Here is a 22,613-nt window from a genome sequence, read left to right as displayed (position 1 = left end):
TCATTGCACAAAATCTGTGCTGCTTAGGTGAGGAGAGAGAAGGTGGGGGAGCATGGGGGAAGGGAGAAGACAAGGCAGCACTGGAATGCTATTATCAGCTGACCCTCACCCCCGCCCCCAATACACGGGATCCCAGATGGGCTCCCAGCCAGGATTCACAGCACACGCAGTGCTGCCTCCTCAGGTGGTGCCAATCCTCTGATGCCCAGGACCTGGATCCTTGACACATCTGTCTGCTTATGGGCCCAGTGGCTTATGGGAGGTAAGGGAGATGCAGGGCCAGGGGGAAGGGCAGACAGTGGGGTTAACAGACTGATCTTCACCTTCTTGGAAATCAGGCTTGCATTTATTTTCTATGAACTCACAGGATAAAAAGAAAAAGCCACAGACGTGCTCCGTCTGCCACCAAGATGATTAGAGGGCTGCCAGAGGCCCTGATCCTCGTTGCCAGAGCAGGAAGTGGAGAGAACTCTGAAGTACTGCTCTGCCGAGGGGCGGGAGACATCTGGCAGGGGCCAGCTCGGCCGTGCGCACCACCGGCTCTGCTTAACTTGATTAATGGAGCTTCGGGCTCCTTCTGACCTCACCCGTCAAAAAATGGGGCAAAACTATGGTCCTGCCAGGAGTCCAGTCCAGGAATGCTTACACACCCCTCCTCTTAGGCATCCCACTTCTCCCAGAGCAGGTGGAAGGTATGGCCTAAGTATCTCACCCACTCTCTGGGTGACTCACCAACCCAGCGCTTGTGGCCACTTCCACAGATGGGTGGTTGCTGCCAGGGATAGGCTGCCCTGCTCCTTCCTCACTCTCTTGGGTCTTGTGATCCAAAGCTGTGAAGTTTCGTGTAGCCGGGCTTGGAGGTGCAGGGGGCAGAACCATGTGTGAGGGCTGGCTCCCAAGCTCAGAACCAACCATACCCACAAGGACCAACCCAGGTCCGGGGCTCCTTAGCTAAGGGGCTCCCGGCTAAGGAGCCCCGGCTGAGCACAAGGCTAAGACTATGATTGGGACCATTCTAGAGACAGATTTCAGTAGACACTTAGCTCAGTAGAAACAAAGAAATGACAGAAGCTTCCCCTAATGGCCTAATGGCCTTCATTCTACTCTACTCTGCTGGCTGAATCCAGTCCAACAGTGGGCCCAAGGCCTCCGCTTTGAGGAGTTCAAATGAACTGGAGAAAATTCAGAGGACCAGGATGGCCAAGGGGAGCAATGCTCAGGGAAGAGTTGCTGAAGAACCAGAGACTACCCAGCCTAGAGAAAGGAGGCCTAGGGGAAACACGGTGGCAGGTTCCAGTTATCCAGAGGTGTGGCATGCAGAAAGGGGTGGCCCAAGAGAGAAAACTACAGTCAATGGGTGGTTTTCAAAGTGGCAGGATTTGGAATCCCACCAGGAAGAAGTTTCTGCTAGTCAAAGAGGAAGCCTGCTTCCTGGAAGGGCACTGAGCTGTCACGCAGAGGCAGGACTCACAATGGGGCAAGAGAGGATTCTAGCCCTGGGGGAGGTTGGCCTCGGGAACTGGATTCCATCCAAGTTCGTGCTGACAGCAGCCCAGAGGAGAGAAGGGCTGAACTGGGCCAACCCAACACACCTGCTGGGCCTCACTGAGCTGCTTGCTCCCAACCACCCACCCACTGCAGGGAGGAAGAGCTTTCTTATCTCATCCCCAAGAGTAACAGGATTATTACACTGTTGCCCATGATAAGGTCCTCCAACAGACCACAATGTCTGGTGTCTTGGCTTTTGATTGAAATTCTGTTAGATCACTATAGACATTTGGTGTAGACTGGTTATCACACTGATCTAATGATCCAGCTAGCAAGTACAGATGTCTGTGCTTAATAAAAAAAAGGGGGGAAAGTTATGATTTAATAAATGCAGTTTGTCTGGAAGATAAAACTAGGGCTTGAGATAATAAAAAAGACCATGCTGTGAAGTTTGGGGTGGTGCCTATAGCCCAGAGTGCCAGCCCTAAAATGGTGATAGAACACATGAACCTGGCCCACCCCTACACTTCAGCTCCACCCTGGTAAATGGGACCAGCCCCATGTGGGCCATGTCTCCCTAAGACGCTTCTTCCTACACGGTGTGGTGGTGTATACAGCAGGTACTTAAATGGTCACTGAACAAAGAATAAATGAGTGGCCATATGGATGTGCAGATGTCTCTGTAGCTAGGAAGGTGTGATGGGACATGTGAGAGTCTAGATTTTTGTCCTTTTATTGAAGTTTACAGTTTCACTGAACTTTTGGCCCCGAAAGAAAAAAATCACAAATAACAAAAGAGCATTGGCAGTGGGAGGTGGCAACTGTCCCCTGGGGACTGGAGCCAAGCAGAAAATGGAGGGCAAAGGAGGGGTCCAAGCTGCAGAAGGGGAGCCTGGCCAAGGATGCCCAGAGAGCAGGCTGTCTGAGCTCCCCAAGCAAGGACGGCACGCAGGCAGCCAGAAGTCAATACACGTGGATTTGGGGCATGGGGTTGGTGGGATCCAAGCCGCTTGGTCCTGCAGACAAACCTCTCTCATGCTTGGTTAGCTTCCACTTTGGAGAAACTGGATTCATCTGACAAGACGGGATGCATAAGGGAGCTCAAGTGCTAACAGCAAAAGGCTAATGACCACTACCACTGGTGTCAGGGCGCAGAAGGAAAAGCTACAGGCTAGAGCCCAGCTGACCGGACACTAACTCCCCTGCAGTGACTGGCATCTCCTACTGGCATAAGGCTGGGCCATTTAGATACTCAGGACTCTAAGGACATTCAGCTTCCAGTCCTCTCTTAGGTCAGGCCACTACCCGTGTGGCTTCAGCCCAGGTCCCTGCTATTTGGTTGACTGTGACACGGGATTCCCAGCCCTCTTTGGAAACAGTGCTGCATCAGGCAAGGATCTTTTTCTAGGAGGGGCAGGAAAAGAGGAGAGGCCCACACGCCTCTCCAACCCTCAGGAGCCAGGAAAGGTCCCCAGTACACCCACTCTCTCCAGATGGGCTGCATCATAGCATCCGAGAAGCTGTCATGGTGACGAAGTCCTCGAAGCTGAGCCGAATGTTGCCCTGCACGGCTGTGTCCTTCTCCCTGAAGGCCTCGGTCAGCACCTGCAGCTGGGTGCACACCTGGATGAAGCGGTCTAGCTGCATGGCAGGGTTGGCGGAGCGTGGGCAGTAGCGAGAGACCAGGAGCTGGGTGAACTGGGGGCTCAGGTTGTAGCCCATCTGGGACAGAGCTGCAGAGGAGGGGCACACAAAACCTTGCCTTGAGCACCGCCATCAGCCAGCTCTGGGGAGCACGGCAGTGCAGAGGACTGTGAGGAGACACGCACCAGAACAGAGGGGACAGAAGTCCCTGGGGTCTGTCAGAGATGGCAGGAGCCTGAGAGGGGCTCTCTCTGGATGCTCCCCTTAGCTGGAAGGCCCCAATCCCTTTCTCCAAATCTCCATTACTGTCTGTTTAATCAGGCCCATAGGATCCCAGAATGACAGAGAGCTAGCCATGCTCATCTGTGACTCATCCGCACTAGAGAAGGAAGCCTGAGCCCCCAGGGAGCCCCCTGCCCAGGGCAGACATCAGAGGCAGTGTGGCCCAGAGGCAGACATGATAGGCCTGCTCTGGAGTCAACACAGCCCCTTGGGCAAGTTGCTTAACCTTGCTAATCCTCCATCTTATCATCTCTAAAATGGGGATGAGACTTAGTTTGTAGGTTCTAGTAAGGATTAAAGGAGGTTATTCTGTGAAGCACTTGGCATAGTGCTTGACACATAATAAGCACTCAGTGTTATTTGTTAAAAATAAAATCATCATCATCTCCCAGGCAAGGCTGCTGGGCAGTTCCAAGGTCACAGCCTTCGTGCTCCTCTGTCCCTCCACCTGGGAGGCTTCCTTTCTTCCTCTCCATGTATCTACCAGCCCAGGCTAAAAGCTCCCCTTTTGCTCTGTGGCTCTGAGGCAAGGCGCCTAAACTCAGCCTCGGTTCTCTCATCTGTAAAAGGGCAATAGTAAGAGATCCCTCACCTAAGAATGGGGAAGAACAGACAGTAGCTATCACACAGGGAGAGTGAATGAAGTGCTTACTTGTGTTGACACAACAAGCAGTCAGTAAATATAAATTTTGTTGTGATAGTATCACTCTCACCAATATCTGTAATGGGACTGGGCAAAAGAGGAGGTGATCAGTACAGGTCATGTCCTTTCCCCTCAATGGGTGCAGCCACGGTGAGCTCACCCCCACCCCCACTTAGTCTCACTGAAATCCACAGCCAGGGCAAGGGGCCGGGTTCTCTGGAGAGCCCTTTCTCCCTCCCAGGTGGCAAAGCTCCCTGTCAGATTCTTATCACCCCACTAACCACCCATCTTCTCAAGTCAGTATTGGAACCAGACCTGGACCTATGGCCTCAGATCATCTTAGTCTACTGCAACTTTTAGTGTGATCTTGGTCCCAGAGTTGGGAAGCAAACTGCCTTCTAGCAGAGCTGGCAACAGAAACCACCTTTCTGAGTCCCTATACAGGGCTCTTTCCATTCTTTATGCTAGCAACTAGAGAGGAAAGAGCCCCATGAGCCCCACATGCTGACTTCCAGGTCCTCTGGGCTGCTGAGTTCCCATCCCCGAGGCTCCTTTCCGGCTGGGTCTGTCTCACCTAGCAGAGCCAGAAGGACCATCACAAGGGAGTGCAGCCTCATCCTGGAACCAGGTGCTCCCTTGCCCTGGATCTTGGCTCAGTGCCCCAGCCAGATCACAGAATGGATGTGGAGTGGGCCTGTGTTGAGGGCAGCACATGGACAGCTAGTAGTCAGAAGCTAGAGGAACCCCCTTCCCTGTCACAGAGAGCAAACAAAGAAGTCCAGCTTTGCCTGTCCAGGGTCCCTGCCATGGTCCCCACCTTGCTGCAGCTCCGTGTGGCTAATGGAGCCTGAGCGGTCCCGGTCATACTGCTGGAAGAGATTCTTCCACTGCTGGATGAACTTCCACAGGGCTGAGAAACCATAGACGTCGATGCGGCCTGACTTCGTCTTGTCAAACATGTCTTGAGGAGAGAAGGAATGGAGGGAAGAAAAACTTCGAGACGGAGGGCCAGAGTAGGAGACTCCCCAGAACCTCAGGCCTGGGGCCCAGATACCTGGACCTGAGACATACTCTCGTCAAGTGCGGACCAGCCCCCACCCGGGCCATTCTCAGCCCTAGCCCTTCCAGAACTGCAGTTTCTCTGCACGCCTGGCAGCTGACTCCCTCCATGCCATCTGCCACCAATGCAGGGAGTCCCATTCTGCAGAGCGGAAAAGTGAGCCTGTGACTCCACAAGGTCTGGAACTTGAGAAAAAAATCAAAGGGAAAGAGCTCTCATTCTAGAGGATTTCACCTTGAACCCAAATTCCTGCCTGAAAGATTTCTCCTCCAAATGGCTGCCCACCCACCGTCAGATAGTAGGGAGCTCTCGCCCCCAGCCCATGGGGAAGGGCTAGGACTTACTAATCATCATGAGGCATGTCTCGTCATTGAAAGAGGACCAGTTGGAGTTGACCAGAGCCTGCTTCAGCTCCTTGATGGAGATGTAGCCACTGTGATCGGAGTCCACTGACTGGAACCAGGAGTAAGCCTCAGGATCCACATTGGGAGGAATGCCACCTGCACAAAGGGATGCAAACCAGAGGAGTCAGAGACAGGTCTCAAGGCCAATCCAAAGACATGCTGGGAGGACCAGGCCCAGTGCCTCCCTGGGGACAGCTATCCCTTACCCACAAAGCCTCACAAGTCCACCTACCCTGCCTTCCATCAAGCCAACAGCCTTGCTCTGATGGAAGAGGACCTTGGATGTAAACTCTATGAGTATTTGTAGCTGGCTTCTATTCTGTGAATCTGCTGGGATTTTCCTACAGTGTTTCAGTCATTTCTCTCTTTGATCTTAAGTTTCTAAGGAACAGGGAGTTTCCAGGTGACTAACAATGCTAGGAAAAGAAGGGTTATCTCTTCCCCACAGACTGGGAACCCAAAAATGTTTGCTGAGCAGTTAACATGCACAGCCCAGAAACAGGTATTTTGAGAGTCGCAGCAGCAGGGGGCTCTCTGATGTGGGAACCAGGTCTGATCCATGTCTGACTCCCCAAACACAGCAACAGTGGACATACTCTATCAGGAGCCACGGGAGTGTATGTGGCCACAGAACACCATCTCTTCTTGTTCCCCATCAGCTCCAATGCATGAGCCTCACTGAGGAGGTGTCAGACATCTCTGTCACCTCCTCAGCCCCACGCACCCAGAGAGCTGCCCGGTTCTGTACCTCCTCCCCACTCCCACACACCTGCCCTAGTTCAGACACCTCTCACGTGGACTGTTGTAACAACCCCAAAGGCCTAACCAAATCATCCTTATGGCTACTCTCCACCACTCTTCACTTGCTACCAAGTAATCTTTAAAACCCAGCTCGATTCTAACCCATTCCCCCCAACCCAACTCAAAACTCTTTTGAGACTCCCCACCACCTACAAAATAAAATCCAGCATCCTTAATACAGCATTCCGGGTCCCCCTGCAATGTGGTCCACTCTTGCCTACCACTCCATCTCTGTCCCCCTCTCAGCTCTGTTCCAGCCCAGATGAAGCATTAGTCTTACTCTTAGCCATCCCTGCTTATTCCCACCACAGAGGCTTTACTCCCTGTTCCCTGCCATGGAAACCCTTCTCCCTCATCTCTGCATCATTTCCTGTCCCCCTGCAAGACCCAAATAAAATGCTGTTACTTCCATAAAACCTTTCCTCTTCTTCCACCTCTGGACAGGCTTCCTTTTCTTCTCCTTTTATACACCTTCTCTCCTATGGCTCTGATCACCTGGGTACATGTTTTCTTCTACCCTCTTCCAGGTTAGAGTTGGAGCAATCTATGGCAAGATGCCCCCCTAACTCATTTCTGAGTCCCCAACGGCTAGCACAGAGCCAGACACAGACAGGGAAGGTGCTCAATTCATGCCACAGCTGGCCCCGTGGCTCAAGGCCCAGCTCCCCCATTTGTGGCCTTGGTTTATTTACATTGCTTCAGTTTTCTTATCTGTAAAATGAGGAAACAGGATCATCTACTTCATCAGGTTATTGTGAAGACCCAATATATGAAAATCTTGAAGTCAGCATCTGGTATAATCTAAGTACTATCTGACTGCCGATTACTGGCGCTGTTGTGGTTCAAGTAGCTTTGTGTGTCTCTCAGAAGGTGGAGGAAAGTATCATTCATTTGGAAAGACATGCAGGGTAAAGGGGTGGGAGATGCAAGTGAAGCATACCGGCCTATCTTAGAGAAAAGCCAGAGCTATACAGGACTGGAGAGCCTACAGAGTGAACTGGCCACCCAGAGGGCTCCTTCCCACAAAGCAGCATCAGAGGTAGCCACCAGCTGTGGTGGAGCACAAAAGCCACCACCTAGTCCCAAAGGCGAGGCCTGAAGAAAACAGTCTGCTTGACTGAGGGCCTAGTCCTACCTCCGTGTAAGGGAAATCCAGGCAGGCCCCAAAACCCCTTCCTGAAACAGCAGCTGTACCACAGGGAGTGAGGGCCATGGCGCTGGGACAGAGTCTCTGGGACATGTGGTCTAGGCATTTTGCCCGACAAAGCCCAGGCTCTGGAAGCAAAGAGCACTGATCCTCATTATCTGGTGTGACTTTAGACAAATGACTTAGTCTTTTGAGTACTGCTTCCCCTATTCCCAAAACAGACCTACTTCCCAGGGCTATATGATGGGTAAATGAGAGAACAGCAAAATGGAGCTCTGGCAAAGGGCGTGGCCCCGCATGCAGGCACATCCTCCCAGAGGAAGGGCCATCTGAAAGGAGGAGAAAAGAGCTACGACGGGAAGAAGGCAGGCAGGCAGCAGGGGCAGGTGTGTTCAGAGGCACACAAATGGGACTCAGGTGGACGGCAGGGAGGGGCCGTGGCAGGCATTGGGGTTGGGTCTTGAGCACCTTTAGGATCTTTCCTGAGGGCAGTGGGGCACCTCCAATGGACAAATCTGTCTCATCATAGAGCAAGGTGCTGGCACTTTAGATCCTGGACTCATCCAGGGGGGCTGAGGTGGGGCCTCCCAGGTGACTCCCATGCAGGTGAGCTCTGGGCCATGCTTTAAGCAGCACTGCTGCAGGGAGACATGAGCCGCACCACAGGAAAGGCCACAGTGGCCACATAAGGGGAAGCTGCATACGGTGAGCAGCTGAGAGTCTGAGGGACAGCTTTCCTCTCTCTGCAGCCCAGACATGGTCTCCAGCCTCAGGCCCCAAAGGGATGAGCCTCCCAGGCAGGGGGTCCTTTACCTGCAGCGACCTCATGAGAGCTCACAGACGAGATTTTAGAAGGATGAGTAACTTCACCATGAAGCTGCTGAGCTGAAAGCAAACAGCCAGAAACTCGGGGCTCTGACAAGATCAATGCCACTGACTGTGTTTAGAACCCCCGAGGTGTGAGCTCTTTCCTCAGGGCCACCTGCCCAGGAATGCGTGCTGAGATGCAGCAGCCTCCCCACAGGGCCATTCCTGGGAGGCCCTGCAGGTGCACCAGCACGCAGCCTAGAAGCTTGGTCTCCCAGGAATAAGCATTCTGTGAAGAGGCTGACTAAATTAGTTCAGGAGGAAACAGGGATCTAGACACTCACCTTCCCTGACCCCCTGGCTGAGGTCACTCAGTCATTTTCACTGAGCCTGAAGCCCTCTACCAGGACTCTCTGCCTCCATTGAATCTCCAAGCCCCCTGCCCCACCCCACCCCCCTCATCCAATTCCTCACCTTCAGCATCTCTGCTCTCTACCTGCCCTGCATCCCATCATTCTCCTGTCTGCCTCAATATATCAATCGGGGGTGAGGCCCTTGCCACAAGTGCTATCACATGACATGCTCAATACCTCCTCGCTGAGAATGTCCCAGAATGAGTCCTCCCACAGAATATTGCATATTAAGCCTTTCCCACTGTACCCAGTGCTTACCTGCCCCTTCTCATCAAATCCTTACTAATAATCTTGTTGGGTAGTAGCATTCACCCATTTTACAGATGTGGACATTGAGACATAAAGAGGTAAGGTAATTTGGTCAGATCAGTATGTGGCCTAATCTCAAAATCTCTCAGCAACTATGCTTGCCTTTCTATATAGTGGCCAGTCTCCCTCACACAGAAATGGGTTCTCCCCCACGGTATACCGCTTTCAACTATTTGCTAATCCATGCCCTCCCCCCAACCCCATAAGAGCACTGTACATCCTCTCCCCTGCCTGGTGGCTTGCAGTGCCCCTGCATGAGAGGAACATCCACTTCCATCCTACTCATGTCAGGCTTGACCAAGAGATGTGGTTTGGCCAACAGTATATGAGTGGAAGACATGTAAAGTACTTCAGCACAGAAGCTTTTAAGAGACATTGTGCATTTCTCCTAGCCCTCCCAATTTTTCTTGCCACCAGAACAGCATATCCCAAATAAGGGCTTCTCCTTCCGCCTGGATCTGGAAAGAAAAGACACGTGGCACAGAACCTCAGCAGCCAAATCCACAGCTGCTGACGCGTAAGCAAGAGTAAGTGCGTGTGAGCAAGCAATAGAAATAAATGTTTGTTGTTGTAAGCCGAAGTGATTCTGGAGTTGTTACCACAGCAAAGCTAACTAGCAGACTTCTGGTTCTGCTGATGCAAGCTGGAGCTATAGGCAAGATGCTAGGGTGCCAGTGACCAGGCTGCCTGCGTACCCACAGGAAGGGCAAGGATGGGCCCTGGATAACCCAGAACAGTCAGAGGCACCTGGAGTCCAAGATCCTTACTTACCTGGAGGAGGTCCCTGTCCATAAGGCCCAGGATGCTGGGCACCGTAGGAATTTGGAGGTGGCTGACCATAGGGGCCCCCCGGGGCTGCACCACCATATAGTCCTCCTGGAGTTCCAGAGGGGAGCCCCCCATAGGGTCCCCCACCAGCTGGTGGTCCATAAGGCCCTCCGGGGGCAGGACCCCCTCCATAGCCACCACCTGGGGGTACCCCACTGCTGTACTGTCCTCCACCATGGGGGGGTCCGGGGTAGTAGCTACCCGGAGGGGCTCCGGGTGCTTGTCCTCCACCTCCTGGGCAGCCCTGCAAGAAGAACAAAGTACCAGTTAGAATGGGAAGGCCAGAAACCAGCCAGAGTATGGCACTTTATAGTCACAAACCATTGCTACTGCCACTCTTTCAACTGATCCTGTAGGCAGGGCTAGAATTATGACGTCATTGCTCAGACAGACAACCTTCTAGAGAAAATAATACCTACCCAAGGTCATACCACCAATGACCTGTGGGGAAGGGCTGGAATCCTGCCCTCCTGGCTCCCCTTTCCATCATACCAAGAGGCTCCGTGATGGCCTGGGATCATGTCAGGTTTGCTTTGTCCCTAGCCCCCAGCGCTGAATGGATGCTCAGTAAATATTTACTGAATGAATGAGGAAGCATATGAATCAAAATCCCAGATCCTCACCCTGTGCTACCTCCATCTCCATCTGGATAATGCATAGTGCAAATGCGATCTCCATCACACACACCCTGACCCTCTTCAATCATGAACAATATATCCATTGCACGAGCTCATCTCCAGCATGTCTTCCTTACCTTCCAACAGCTCGAGATACAAAAGCATTTCCCCTTCTCACTCATGACTCTGTGAGACAGGCAGGGGAGTCCCTGATCCTCAGGCACCATAGTGGCAACGGTGAGAGTCGAAAAGGACCAGTGTGAGTTCTGGTTTTGCCACTTCCTAACCAGACTAATGACTTGCCATCTCGAAGCCTCCATATCCTTTGTTCTTACTCTCTTAAATGGGAATAATAGTGCCTAACTCCCAGGTTGGCATGTGAATGAAATGAGACGAGGCACATGAAGCGCTCTGACACAGGAGGAGACTCCAGTCCAGAAAAATCGCAGATAGACTGTGTGGAGGGAGGGGCCGTGGCCAGGACCCAGGCCATCTGTATATTAGCACGTACAAGGGGGCGCTCCCTCTCTTGTCCTCGTCCCCACACCACTAGCCAGGGAGCCCCACACTCAGTGTTCATGGCTCTGAGCAAAGAGCACAGCCCAACACAGCTGCACACGGGCTAGGCTCAGAGGTCCAGGGAGCAGCAGGGCCCAGCTCTGAGGAGGTACCACCTAGATTTGTTCTAGATAAACCTATAAGGCAGACTAGTAGCCCAACTGCTGAGAGCCTGGACTTGTTCTCTTTATTGTGGAGTTGTTTTTGTTTTTTTTTTTAAGATTTTATTTATTTATGAGACACACACACACACACACACACACACACACACACACACAGAGACAGAGACACAGGCAGAGGGAGAAGCAGGCTCCATGCAGGGATGCATGACGTGGGACTGGATCCTTGATCTCCAGGATCAGGCCCTGGGCTGAAGGCGGTGCTAAACCTCTGAGCCACCACCGGGCTGCCCTCTTTATTGTGTTTGACAGCGTCTGGGACACTTGCCCTCAAGGCTGAGGCCTGAGGCCGAACTTACACTTCATTTTAAAGGAGGTCTGCTGGTTGAAGGAAGGGAGGCTTCAGGTCCTTCCCTCCACCTTCCCCACTCAGCATGCTGGGAGCTCTGCTGCCCTGGAAGCAGCCAGAGCTGGCAGCAAGACTTCTTTACAGTGAAGTCACAGACCAATCTCAATTCAAAACTGCACTCACCAGCTGAGTTCTCGCTGGGGGCCCCTGGCTCAATCTCTGTGCCTGCTCCCTCACAAATAAAATACAATAATCTCTTCCTCACTGCATCACTCTGCTGATTACAAGAAATAAATGCAGCAGAACCTTGCCAGTCTAACTTTTAGCTAAAGACTCTTTTGATAAAACTTTTAAAAACTGATAAAAGTGGCTTTGGTTGAAGCACGGTGGGGGTTTTATAGCCCCAACCACACAGGGCCTGCCTTTGTTAGATCCTCAGGGAGCTCTGTAAACGCCCCACAGTGACTCAAGAGACAGTCTGAAAACCACTGATGTGAGAAAACAAGTTCTTACAACAGTGCCTGGCATAGAGCAAATGATCTATAAATCTTGGCTGCTGTTTTTATCATATTCATCATCCTCAGCCAAGCCCTGGAGCAGGTAAAATCTTGGAGGGGGGGGGGCGTATAAAGGTGTGAAACGGTCTGAAGGAGCTTCCAGTGAACTGCAGAGGCACAGAAACACTCTCCATAACATCTAACAAAACAGCATAAGGAACCAGGTGTTTCAAGTGGACACACAAGCCTGCGCCATGAACCAGAAAGCAAAGAGGGTGATGGAGGGAGTTTCCATGAGAAAGCAGCTTTAAGCTGGGATGAAAAGAATGAAAGAGATTCCAAGAGAGCTGGAGCAGTGTGATGGGAGGGTGCCCGGGAGGGGGCCATCTAGCCTAACCCTTTCAGTATCTGGATAGGGAAACTAAGAGGGAAAGGGTCTTGTTCAGATCACTTGGAGCTGGAGGCGGAGGTGGAGCCAGACCACCCCCACCCACCACACCCGCGGGCTCGGTACTCCCACTGCCCTGAGCTACAGTGCCCGTTCCTTAAGCAGCAGGGCACCAGACTCCCATGCTGGATGGAGAAAGGGGTGGGGGCCCTGCAGAGTCTGGGCACACCCAAAGAACAAGCCGACCCCAGGCCAAAAAGCAACTACTCTGCAACCAGCCCAGTGAACAAAGCTATAAACTGTCCCTGGCCTAGGGCACCTGAGGCACAGGCCTTCCCCTTGGGAAATGCCCCCAGACCAACAAAGCTGGTGCTACTGGCAGGTCTTCTGACCCTGTCACTGTCACACATTCCAGGGACCTGCTCGGTTTGGTGCAGTCTGGCAGCAGCTAAATCCTTTCCTATCTGTCCTGTGTTAGAACCCTCAGCACTACGTTTCACAGAGCACTTTGACAAACGCACAAATGCCAACAGTCCTCTAACAGAACAAAGGAAGGTATTAGTGGCTGCTTTTCAAAGGAAGAAACTGAGGCACACGACTCCAAGGAGTTCGTCCTGCAAGCACTTATAGAGTGTACCGTACTAGGCAGGGGTGCAAAACTAAATAGGGCCTGTCCCTGAGGGTCCCATCAGTGATTAAGACACAGTTCGGTTGGTGCCACCAAACTCTACTTAAATGCTATTAAGGAGGCACAGACAGGAATTTGTTCTTTTTTTTTGAGTGACAAATGAGCAATCAAATGAAGAAATGCATGAAGTGGGTCAAGGAAGGCTTCCTGGAGGAGGCAGGAGTGATAACTGAAGCTGGCCTTGAAGGATGCCCAGGCATTCCCCAAAAGGAGAGCAGGAAAGGACATTCCAGACAGGAGGGAGAAGACAGGCACAGACCTGTGAGTGAGCCCAGAGAAATGGGGGGAAATGACTGAAGACCAAGGGTGGGGGCAGGAATGCAAGGTGAACTCAGAAAGGCAGGCTCTTTCCACACTCCTTGACCAAGCTCCCCTCCTGCTGCATCTCGGTCAGTAGGGTGAGTTACCAGCGTCTTAGAGGACCTTCTTTCTGTCTGTGTCTCCTCCGTGCAACAGTGGGCACCCCAAGGCCAGACACTGGGCCCCATTCATCAGGGCACCCAGGCTCCAGCACAGTGCCTGGCACCTGCAAGCCTCCATAAATATTTGAACAGATGAATACCGCTCTGAAGAGTTTGGGCTTTATGCCTGAGGAAACAGAGCGCCATAGAAGGGTTCCCAATAGAGGAGGAACGTGATCAGAGCCCTGTTTAGAGAATTAACCAGCAGCGGGGCGGAGGATGAGCTAGCGGGGGAGGCAGCAGCCCAGGTGCTAGGCAGGCAGGGCTTGAACCAGACAGCGGACTTAGACATGGAGAGGGCAGGATGGATTCTGAAGCTATTTCAGAGATAGGCTAGACATGACTTGATAGCTAATTCGATTAGGAAAGAGATGGAGGGGGGAGGAAAGGGAAGCATTCAGAATGACTCAGGTATCCAGCATGCAGAGATGAAGCGGAGCCACCAACTGAGGCAGAACCCAGACCGGGGAGGAAGTCTGGGGACGACGGTTCCCAGGGTCACTGAGTTGTTCCTGAACGTCTCAACCAGACACAAAAACTGGAATCCCTGACTCCCTGTTCTTTTATGCTACTCCACACTGCCAACCCTTCTGAGATTTTTCCCAAGAGTATTTCGTGTTGATCAACACAAGATTGAGGGAGGGAGAGATGGGGGAAGGAAGGAAGACAGGCAGGAAGAGTGCAGCAATCATGGTTCTGGAGCAACACAGAAAACTATCCCTAGGTCTTTTTTTGCCCTCAAGATTTTATTCTCAAGTAATCTCTACACCCAACATGGGTCTCGGACTCAACCCCATGATCAAGAGTCGCATGCTCCACATGCTCCGCTGACTGGGCCAGCCAGGCGCCCCTCCTTAGGTCTTTATTGATTGCACATAAACTATATTTGATATACTGGGGCCGGTGGGGGAAGGGGCAATTAACATTTTCCTGAGGCTCTGCAAGGTGCTTGCAGTTCAGCTGGCTCCCCCTGAACTGAGTCCTGCGAAGGAAGTGCTACTACTCCATGTTACTCATGAGAAAATTAAGGTACAGGGTTTACTAGTGTGCCTGTGATGATGCAGCTAGAACTGGTGAGTTGGGATTCAAAACAGGGCCTCTACCCTACTACCTTCTGTTGTTCTCTCAATTGTGACTGAACAGGGATTGTCCTCAATATGATGGATTCCTACAGAATGGGGAATTCTGTAGGAAGGGGGGGAGGAAGGGGGAAGGGCTGGAAGACGCTTCAAGCCTGGAAATCAGGGAGACTCAGAAGAATCTTACTCTTTTTTCACCCCAGCACCTAGACCTGATTCGAGAGGCATGGTACTATAAGAGATCTCAAAAAGCCTCCAGTCCAACCTCTAGGGAGATGATGCAGCATCATTTTGGATCTGTTTGCATTCCTGCAAGTGGGATGCAAACCCACTTGGGGAGCTCACCTTCTCCTAGATAACCCACTCAGGAAGTTCTATATCTTCCTTTGGCTCTGAGGGTTCATCCCAAAATGATCGTGAAGTTCAGAGATATCAAAGGTTGGTCCATGCGGAGTCCTGATGGGGAAGGGAGTAAGCGGTCTTGCAAAAAGAGGCCTGTGCTCTGGGGCTGCCCCATAAGTGTCGGCCAGAGGAGGCTAAAGCACATATTAAGGGGTTAAACAATCAAGATGACAGGAGTGGTTTGGGCATTCACCAACAGAGCCTCCTAAAATATTTAAAGGCCAGAAACCTGCAGCAAATGAACAGTGGGCCAAGAGCTCTCCCAAGCCTTCAATTACGGCCCTGTGCTGACACTCCAAACACGTCTGTCCAGCTTCATCTCTCCCAGGCTGTAGACCCACGTATCCGACAACCTCCTGGACCTTCCCTCCAAACCTACCCCTCCCCTCTGTCCTCATCTCAGTCCCCCAGACCTGAAGCCCTAGTGCCCTCCTGGGACCTCCTCTTTCGTCCCCTCCATCAGCCCAATTAGGGAGCAAGTTTTCCCAATCCTACCTCCCAAATGCTTCTCTTTGCCAGCTCGACGTTCTCTCTAACCAAGGGGGTACTTCAACAGCTTTGAAACCAGTCTCCCTGCCTCAAGTGTCTCCTGTTTCAGTCCAGTCTCACAGTGGCCCCAAGGTACCAGCTCCGAAGCACAAATGACAGAAGACTCTTCTACGGCTCCCTCTACGGCTCCCTCATTAATCAGGATGAAGTCCAGCCTCCCTCAAAAGGCGTGCAAAGTCCTTGAGGATCTAGTCCTTGCTTAGCTTGCTGGTCCCATTTCTTAGTCCTTTCCCCTTCTTCACGGTATATTGATCTCTTGAAATTCCTCCCAAATACTGGACTCTCATCTGCTGACCTTTGTGCATGCTATTCCTTCTACTTTCTTGACTCAGCTAACACATACCGGTGATTCAGCTTTTGGCTTCAATGTCACCTCCTTTAAGAAGACTTCCTCCCACCCAGACTTGGTTAGGCATCCTTCCTGTGCCATTCTAGTACCTTACACTCACTCCCATTTAATGCTTATCACACTGATTCCACAATTCATCTATTTGTATTGCTCTTTCCTTGGAGTATTTACTACATGCCAAATGCCATGCCAAACACTTTACACGGATTACCTCCTTTAATAACTCTTGAGGTAGGTACTCTTATGACTCCATTTTAAAGAAGGGGAAACTGAGCCTTGGACTTTGGCAAGAAATTTCTGCCAGGAAATGACAGAGCAGGAATGTGAAGCCAACTCTCTCAGCCTCAGAGACCACTCTCAATCACTGAAACCCATCAAACTGCCCCCACCACCCAGGACCAAAGGGTAATTGAGTTTCACTACTCCAACACCCAGTACATGCTCAAGGGCCCCAGGGCTGGAGGCAGCAGATTAGTTTATTGGAATCCTGCTATGTTCTGGGCAGAGGGGAGGTGGCACTAAGCCTTTGTATGCTTTAAAACCACCAGGTATTTTCTTGGAATACCTTGGACCAGGAGTTGGACAGGTGGACAGGGTATGATGGGGGGGGATAAAAGCATTTCTTCTATTCTAGACACTGTTCTCTCCGTGCTCTTTTTCAGAATTTCACTCTGAGCAGAAGCCCAGGCCATGTGGCCTAACAGTGATCCCAGCAGCAAGAGCCACCACCAGGCACTGGCACACACTTGGTATCAGCACAGTGCCAAGCTCACTGCAAGCTTTATCACAGTTTGTCTTCATTTCAGCCCTATGAAGTATTATTCCTCCCTTCTTAAAGGTGAGCAAACTGAGGGTCAGAGCCCTTAGATGGTTTGTCCAAGGGCATATAACTATTAAGTGCTAGAATTAGGATTCTAGCCCAGTTGTATCCAACCTGGAAGCTTAGGCTCTTAATTTCCATGTTACTGCCTCTAAGATGCTTACAAAATACCTCCAGAAACTTATTAAGATGTAGATTCCTGGGCCCTTCCTGGGTATGGAATAGGTCTGAGGTAGAACCCAAAAGTGTGCCTTTTTATTTTATTTTATTTGAGAGAAAGAGAAAGAGAGAGAGAGAGAAAGGAGAGAGCATAGCAGGCAGGTACAGAGGGGAAGGGAGAGAGAATCCCAAGCAATCTCTGTGCAGAATGCAGAACCTGATGCAGGGCTCAATCTCACAACCCTGAGATCATGACCTGAGCTGAAACCAGGTCAGATGCTCAGTTGACTGTGTCACCCAGGTATCCCCAAAGGTGTGCTTTCTAAACAAATTTCCTAGTGATTCTGACACAGACCATCCACTAAAAAACAACGCACCATAGCAATGTTTTCCCAAACTGTGTTCCCCCAAGATAGTAGCTGTACCAAAAAATGACCAGAAATTTTTTAAAAAGGGGAGTTGGGAGTGGGAAGTAGTTCCACGGTTAAATAAGTTTTAAAATACTGCATATTTTATCCCTCAATGGCAGATTTACAAAAGCATATTGACAAATTAAGAATTCTGAGATGCCCCGTGTTGAACAAACTTATTCGGCTGTATTTCATGGAGTATCTCCCAAACTTATTTAACCACAGAATCCTCCTCTATTAGCAATACCTATTAACATTTCAACCAATGGAATGGAGCTTTGGAAGCCCTGCTAGATTATAATTCCTCTTAACATCAGCTTTTTTTTTCTACCTCTGCTAAAAATGCAACAAAAAGGAGCAAGCCACTTAACCTCTTTGGGCTCCTTCCTCAGCAATAACCTTGGGACAATAATCTCTGCTAGCATGCTTACAGGACCTTCATCAGTGAGATTAAAAAGGTTCAAATACTGTGTACAAAAGACATACAGGGCTGTACTCCCTCATCTCTCTTTTGGCATGGGACTATACTCAGTTGATCGCTAATATCCCATATAATTTTATTTTCCAATTTTCCCTGCATGGGTTTTTAAATATTTTATTTATTTATTCATGAGAGACACAGACAGAGAGGCAGAGACACAGGCAGAGGGAGAAGCAGGCCCCATGCAGGGAGCCCCACCTGGGACTCAATCCCAGGTCTCCAGGATCACACCCTGAGCCAAAGGCAGACAGACGCTCAACCACTGAGCCACCCAGGCGTCCCCCCTGCATGGGTTTTACCTCCTAAATTAGTATGATCTTGGGCAACTCAGGAGCCTCTCTGGGCTTCAATTTCTTAAAATAAAGGGACTATTTTGAGGACCCTCCTGGCACTGACCTAGGAGTCTTAGAAAAAAAAATCCAAATACTAAAATACTGTTAGACTCTTAGAAATGCCAAATGCTTTACAAGCATGACAGCTTGCTATTCATGACAGCTCTCTCAAGTAGACCCTATTTATTGGGCCCTATTTTATGGACGGGGAAACAGGCTCACAGAAGCAAAATACCTTGCTTAATGGCTCGTAACTATTTAAGAGGTGGGGCCAAGGGGTGAACCTGCGGACTCCAGGCTGAACTTAACCACTCTACCGATCCGTCCTCCAACAGAGGATTCTGGTCACAGAATCCCCTGGCTGTGGTGCTCTTGGCTGGATCGAAATGGGCTGGGGAGGGGGTAAGAGGCCTGTGCCGACAGCTCCCGGGTTCCGCTGCCCGCCCGGGGGCCTCGGGTAAGATCTGCGTCTTCTCTGGGTTTCATTGTTCCCATGCATGAAACGGACGGGTCAGCCTAAACGAGCAAGGTCACTCGTGGGACCCGCAGAAGCGGGTCAATCAGGATTCTCCCGATTCCTCGCACGCAGTACGTCAGGGGGATATTTTTATCCGACGCCCGGAACGTGGCAGGCGCAACCAGTTGTCTCAGTTCTGCTGGCACTGGTGAGGCCGCCGGGAGCCCCCCGGGAGCCCCGAGGAGGTGTGGGGCCCCGGCAGAGCCTCGCCTGATTACGTGGGGTCCAAGGTCCCCAAATCCTCACGGGCGCGACGTCAGAGGGGGCGCGACGCGACCTCCCAGACCTGCAGTCCTGCGTGACGTGAGACAGGCGCGACCGAGCAGCCTTTCGCCTTCCCTGGCGCGCGAGACCACGCCGACGCCGGCCTCCGCGTAGGAAGGGCGCGGAGAACGCCCGGACAAGGCGAGGCGGCCTGGACTCGACGAAGCCCCTACCTGGAATCGCCCGCCCCCCCCCCGCACACTCACCTGCCCGTACGGGTAGCTGGCCATGGCGACTCGACGTCACACGTCGGCGAGGGGCGGGGCTTCCCGGGCCTAAGCCTGCCCCGCCCGGGCCTGGGGGTGGGCCCGCTTGTGATTGGGTGGCCGCCGCCGTCAATCCTGGACGCCGGGACCGACGGAAGTGACGTTGTAGGGCGGTGGTCGGGTGCCTGGGGAGAGGCCGGGGTGCTAAAGGAAGGGGTGAGGGTTTCCGGAAACCCTGCCAGCTTGCAGGCGGGGCCGTTCTTCCCTTTCCTGCCCTAGCGTAGGCCCCGGGGCTGCTCAGGTCTGGGTATTCAGCGAAAAGCTGGAGTCGGGTGTTGCGGCGGTGGCCATGTTTTAACCTGGCAAATGGGGCGCCTGGTAGGGCGCTTGCAGTCGTCACGGGAAGTTTCCGCCCGCGGGAGGAGGGCCCGGGCGGTTGCCGTGACGACCGGGAACAGACTGAGGCTTCCTGGACAGGGGGGGGAGGCAATGGCGGGAGTACCTCGCTCTAATGTCAGGACACCACGTGCCAGTTAGTAGCTTTGGAGTGAGACCCGTGGTCTTTGGAGAGGACAACCCCCGGCCACCAGAGTGGGAGGAAAATTAGATCATCTGGGCTCTCTTCGTAAAACAGCGATACTGTGGTCCGGAGAGGCAGCGACTTGCCCTGGTTCACAGTGGGCCGGGGCAGAGGTGGCCTAGAGCTGCTGTCAGTGGTTACCCGGTTCTCAGCGGGGAGGTCTTGACTGTTCCCCACAGTCAGTCCAGTTCTGTCACTGAGTGACCACGTAGAGTCATGTACTTGCTCGTGGTTCAGGCTCTGCACTTGTTTGCATGCTTATTTGACTAAGGGGTTAAGCTCTTCCACGTGGGCATAGGTATGTGGTTTTTCTTGTCATATCCCATGTACCTAGGAGAGTGCCTGGCACGGTATTTTTTTTTTTTTTTAATTTATTTATGATAGTCACATAGAGAGAGAGAGAGAGGCAGAGACATAGGCAGAGGGAGAAGCAGGCTCCATGCACCGACGTGGGATTCGATCCCGGGTCTCCAGGATCGCGCCCTGGGCCAAAGGCAGGCGCCAAACCGCTGCGCCACCTAATCGATAAGTGAATAAGGTGTTACGAGGTGTTATCCATTCCGGACCATCTAACTAACTATCTAGCCAGGCACTTTCCAAAATCACTGTGCTCATCATGCTACCTGCCGACTGGACAGTGGCTACAACGACTCCATCTGCACCTACAAAAAAGGCCCAACGTCTTCATTCTGGCGCTCGAGACCTTTCACATATGACCCAACTTCACCTTGGCATTTCGTATTGTTACTGTGCTATATTCCAGCCTGCCTCATGTAAGGGTTCTCTTTGTTATTTTCCTCAAAACGTATTCCCCTCTTTCATCCCAGAAAATTCACCCAGTCTCTCAGGCCAAAACCTAGGACTGTTCTAGTGTGGCCTCTGTCTCTCCAAATGTTTTCCCACCTCCATTTGCTCGACTTCAAAAGTAGACCCACATCTGCTCTTTTCTCCCTGTTTGCGCTATCACCGTAGTCCAAGACTCTGTCATGTGTGGCCTGGATCATTGCAGTAGCCTCCCAATCAATGTCCCTGCTTTTGTTCTTTCTCCTATTTTCATGGAGCAGCCAAAATGCTTGTCTTAAATGTAGATTGGGTCATGTCATTCCTGGGTTTACTTTCCTTCCCATAACTCTTAAATAAAATCTAAACTCAGCCTTCTGACCTTCATGGCCTTGCCTATATCTCCAGCCTCACTTCCTGTCCCTGCTGTCCCCCTCAATTCACTCCAGCCATGCTGGCCTGGTCTCCACGCCTGGAACTGAGCTCATTCCCACCTGCAGATTTTTGGATGAGCTCTTCCCTCTTCCTGGAATGCTCTTCACTGGCTGACTCCTCCTTGTCATCCAGGTTCTGGTTCAAATATCACCTCCTTGGGTGGCAGTGGCGGGTGAGGGGGGTGGTTCTGGACACCACATCTAAAGTAGCATTGCTTCCCCACATTCTAGTCATCTATCATATTACAATATTTCATTTTTTCAAAAAAAATTTCATTTTTTCATATTACAGTATTTCATTTTTTTCATAGTACTTGTCACTACTTGAATTGTCTTAAAGTTTACATGTATATTGTAGGATTGTCCTCTTATTCACTCCTGTACCCCAGTACCTAGAATAGTGCCTGGCATGAATTTAATAAATGTTATTAGGTATCACCATCGTCATCATCATTATCGTCATCATCATTGTAGTCCTATATTGAATAATTAATAGGTGCCTGATGTAGTGCTAAATACAATGCTGTTTCATTTCTAGCGGAGTGCTTTGAGATAGATTTTACTATTCATTTATGAGGAGCTGAGGCAGACAGAGGCTAAGTGACTTCCCTACTAGCAGAAAGATAAATGGAGAGGTCAGGATTTTAACCCAAGTCCACCTCTTTTAACTACTCAGTAGTTTAACTACGTAGTAGCCTTGTCTTTACCACTGTAATCCCCCTACCCAGTCCAAACAGTCCAAACAAACAAAAAACAGGTAGAATTGAATTACAGAATCTCAGAGGAAGAAAGAAGTTCTAATATCTGGGCTGAAGGTCAAGGGGTATTTGCTGGGAGAGAGAATAGGTGACACCTGGACTGCAAACTGGGGTCATGCAATGCACATTTTATTCCACAAATATTTTAACCCTATTGAGTTCCCACCCCTTGCCAGGCTCTGTTCTAGGTGCTGAGGATTAAATTTCTGTGAAGATCTCACACCCCTAGCCCCTCTACCCAGCAAAGGGACTCTTAGGAGGATGTTCTGTTGGATGTCTGTACTCTTTGGGGGCAAGGGCATCTAAGTCATCTCTCAGGCACTGAGACTAGCCGGAGCCAATGTCCAGGGCTGTGCCTCTGAGGAGCTGGGGCAGGCCCAGGTGTGTTTATTTTGGAGCAGGCTGGATAACACAGAGATCAGGAATTCCAGAGACTGAAAAACAGTCAACTGATTTCCAAAATCTCAACTACCTGAGGCAGACAGAGGTGGGTGGGGAAGTTCCTGTTATTGTTTCAGCTTTAGCCAAAGGGGAAAACTTGGATTCCAGCCCTTTTTAGAGGATAGAACACTTCCCTGAGTTCATGGAAACCCTGTGGTTGATTCTTTAGAGGTGAGGCAGAGCTTGGTAATGGAAGGCCCATCCACTGGAAAATACTGTCTCCCCTAGGGACACATCATTCCCCCCAAGCATCCTGGCTCAGCTCCAAGCTCCAGTATTGCTTACTGAGAAGGAATACCAATGACCACCTAATTATTGTGGAATTAATTCTCTTTGATTTCAACTAGATCCATTTCTGAAATTTAAACTGCAGTTGGATGCTGTGGATGAGAGGTTGATTTTCAGCAGCTTTCCACAGAACCAGCAGAAAAACGAGAATAACAGACGTGGCACGTTGGCCACACTCTCCTTCCGTTATGGGATCATACAGAGAATACATTGATATATTCTATTCCCATAAATTATCCAAGACCAAAACAAAAAGAACTA

The 22,613-nt window shown here is 51.1% G+C and overlaps 1 protein-coding gene across 1 annotated transcript; it reads right to left on the bottom strand.

Moving 5' to 3' along the window:
- Positions 1–327: 327 nt before the first annotated feature.
- On the bottom strand, positions 328–19,488 carry PEF1 (penta-EF-hand domain containing 1). The gene is made up of 5 exons (XM_026014330.2): positions 19,072–19,488; positions 9,770–10,070; positions 5,462–5,617; positions 4,875–5,018; positions 328–3,221 (listed from the first exon to the last, which is right to left on the bottom strand). Exons 1-5 carry the CDS (start codon positions 19,093–19,095, stop codon positions 2,992–2,994), a joined length of 855 nt encoding a protein of 284 aa, XP_025870115.1. The 5' UTR covers positions 19,096–19,488; the 3' UTR covers positions 328–2,991.
- Positions 19,489–22,613: the final 3,125 nt, after the last annotated feature.

The sequence above is a fragment of the Vulpes vulpes genome, chromosome 2 (assembly GCF_048418805.1).
Source record: "Vulpes vulpes isolate BD-2025 chromosome 2, VulVul3, whole genome shotgun sequence".
In the NCBI taxonomy this organism is placed as follows: Eukaryota; Metazoa; Chordata; class Mammalia; order Carnivora; family Canidae; genus Vulpes; species Vulpes vulpes.
Note: the sequence above shows the minus strand (reverse complement) of the source record. Positions and strands in the feature narration are given on the sequence as shown.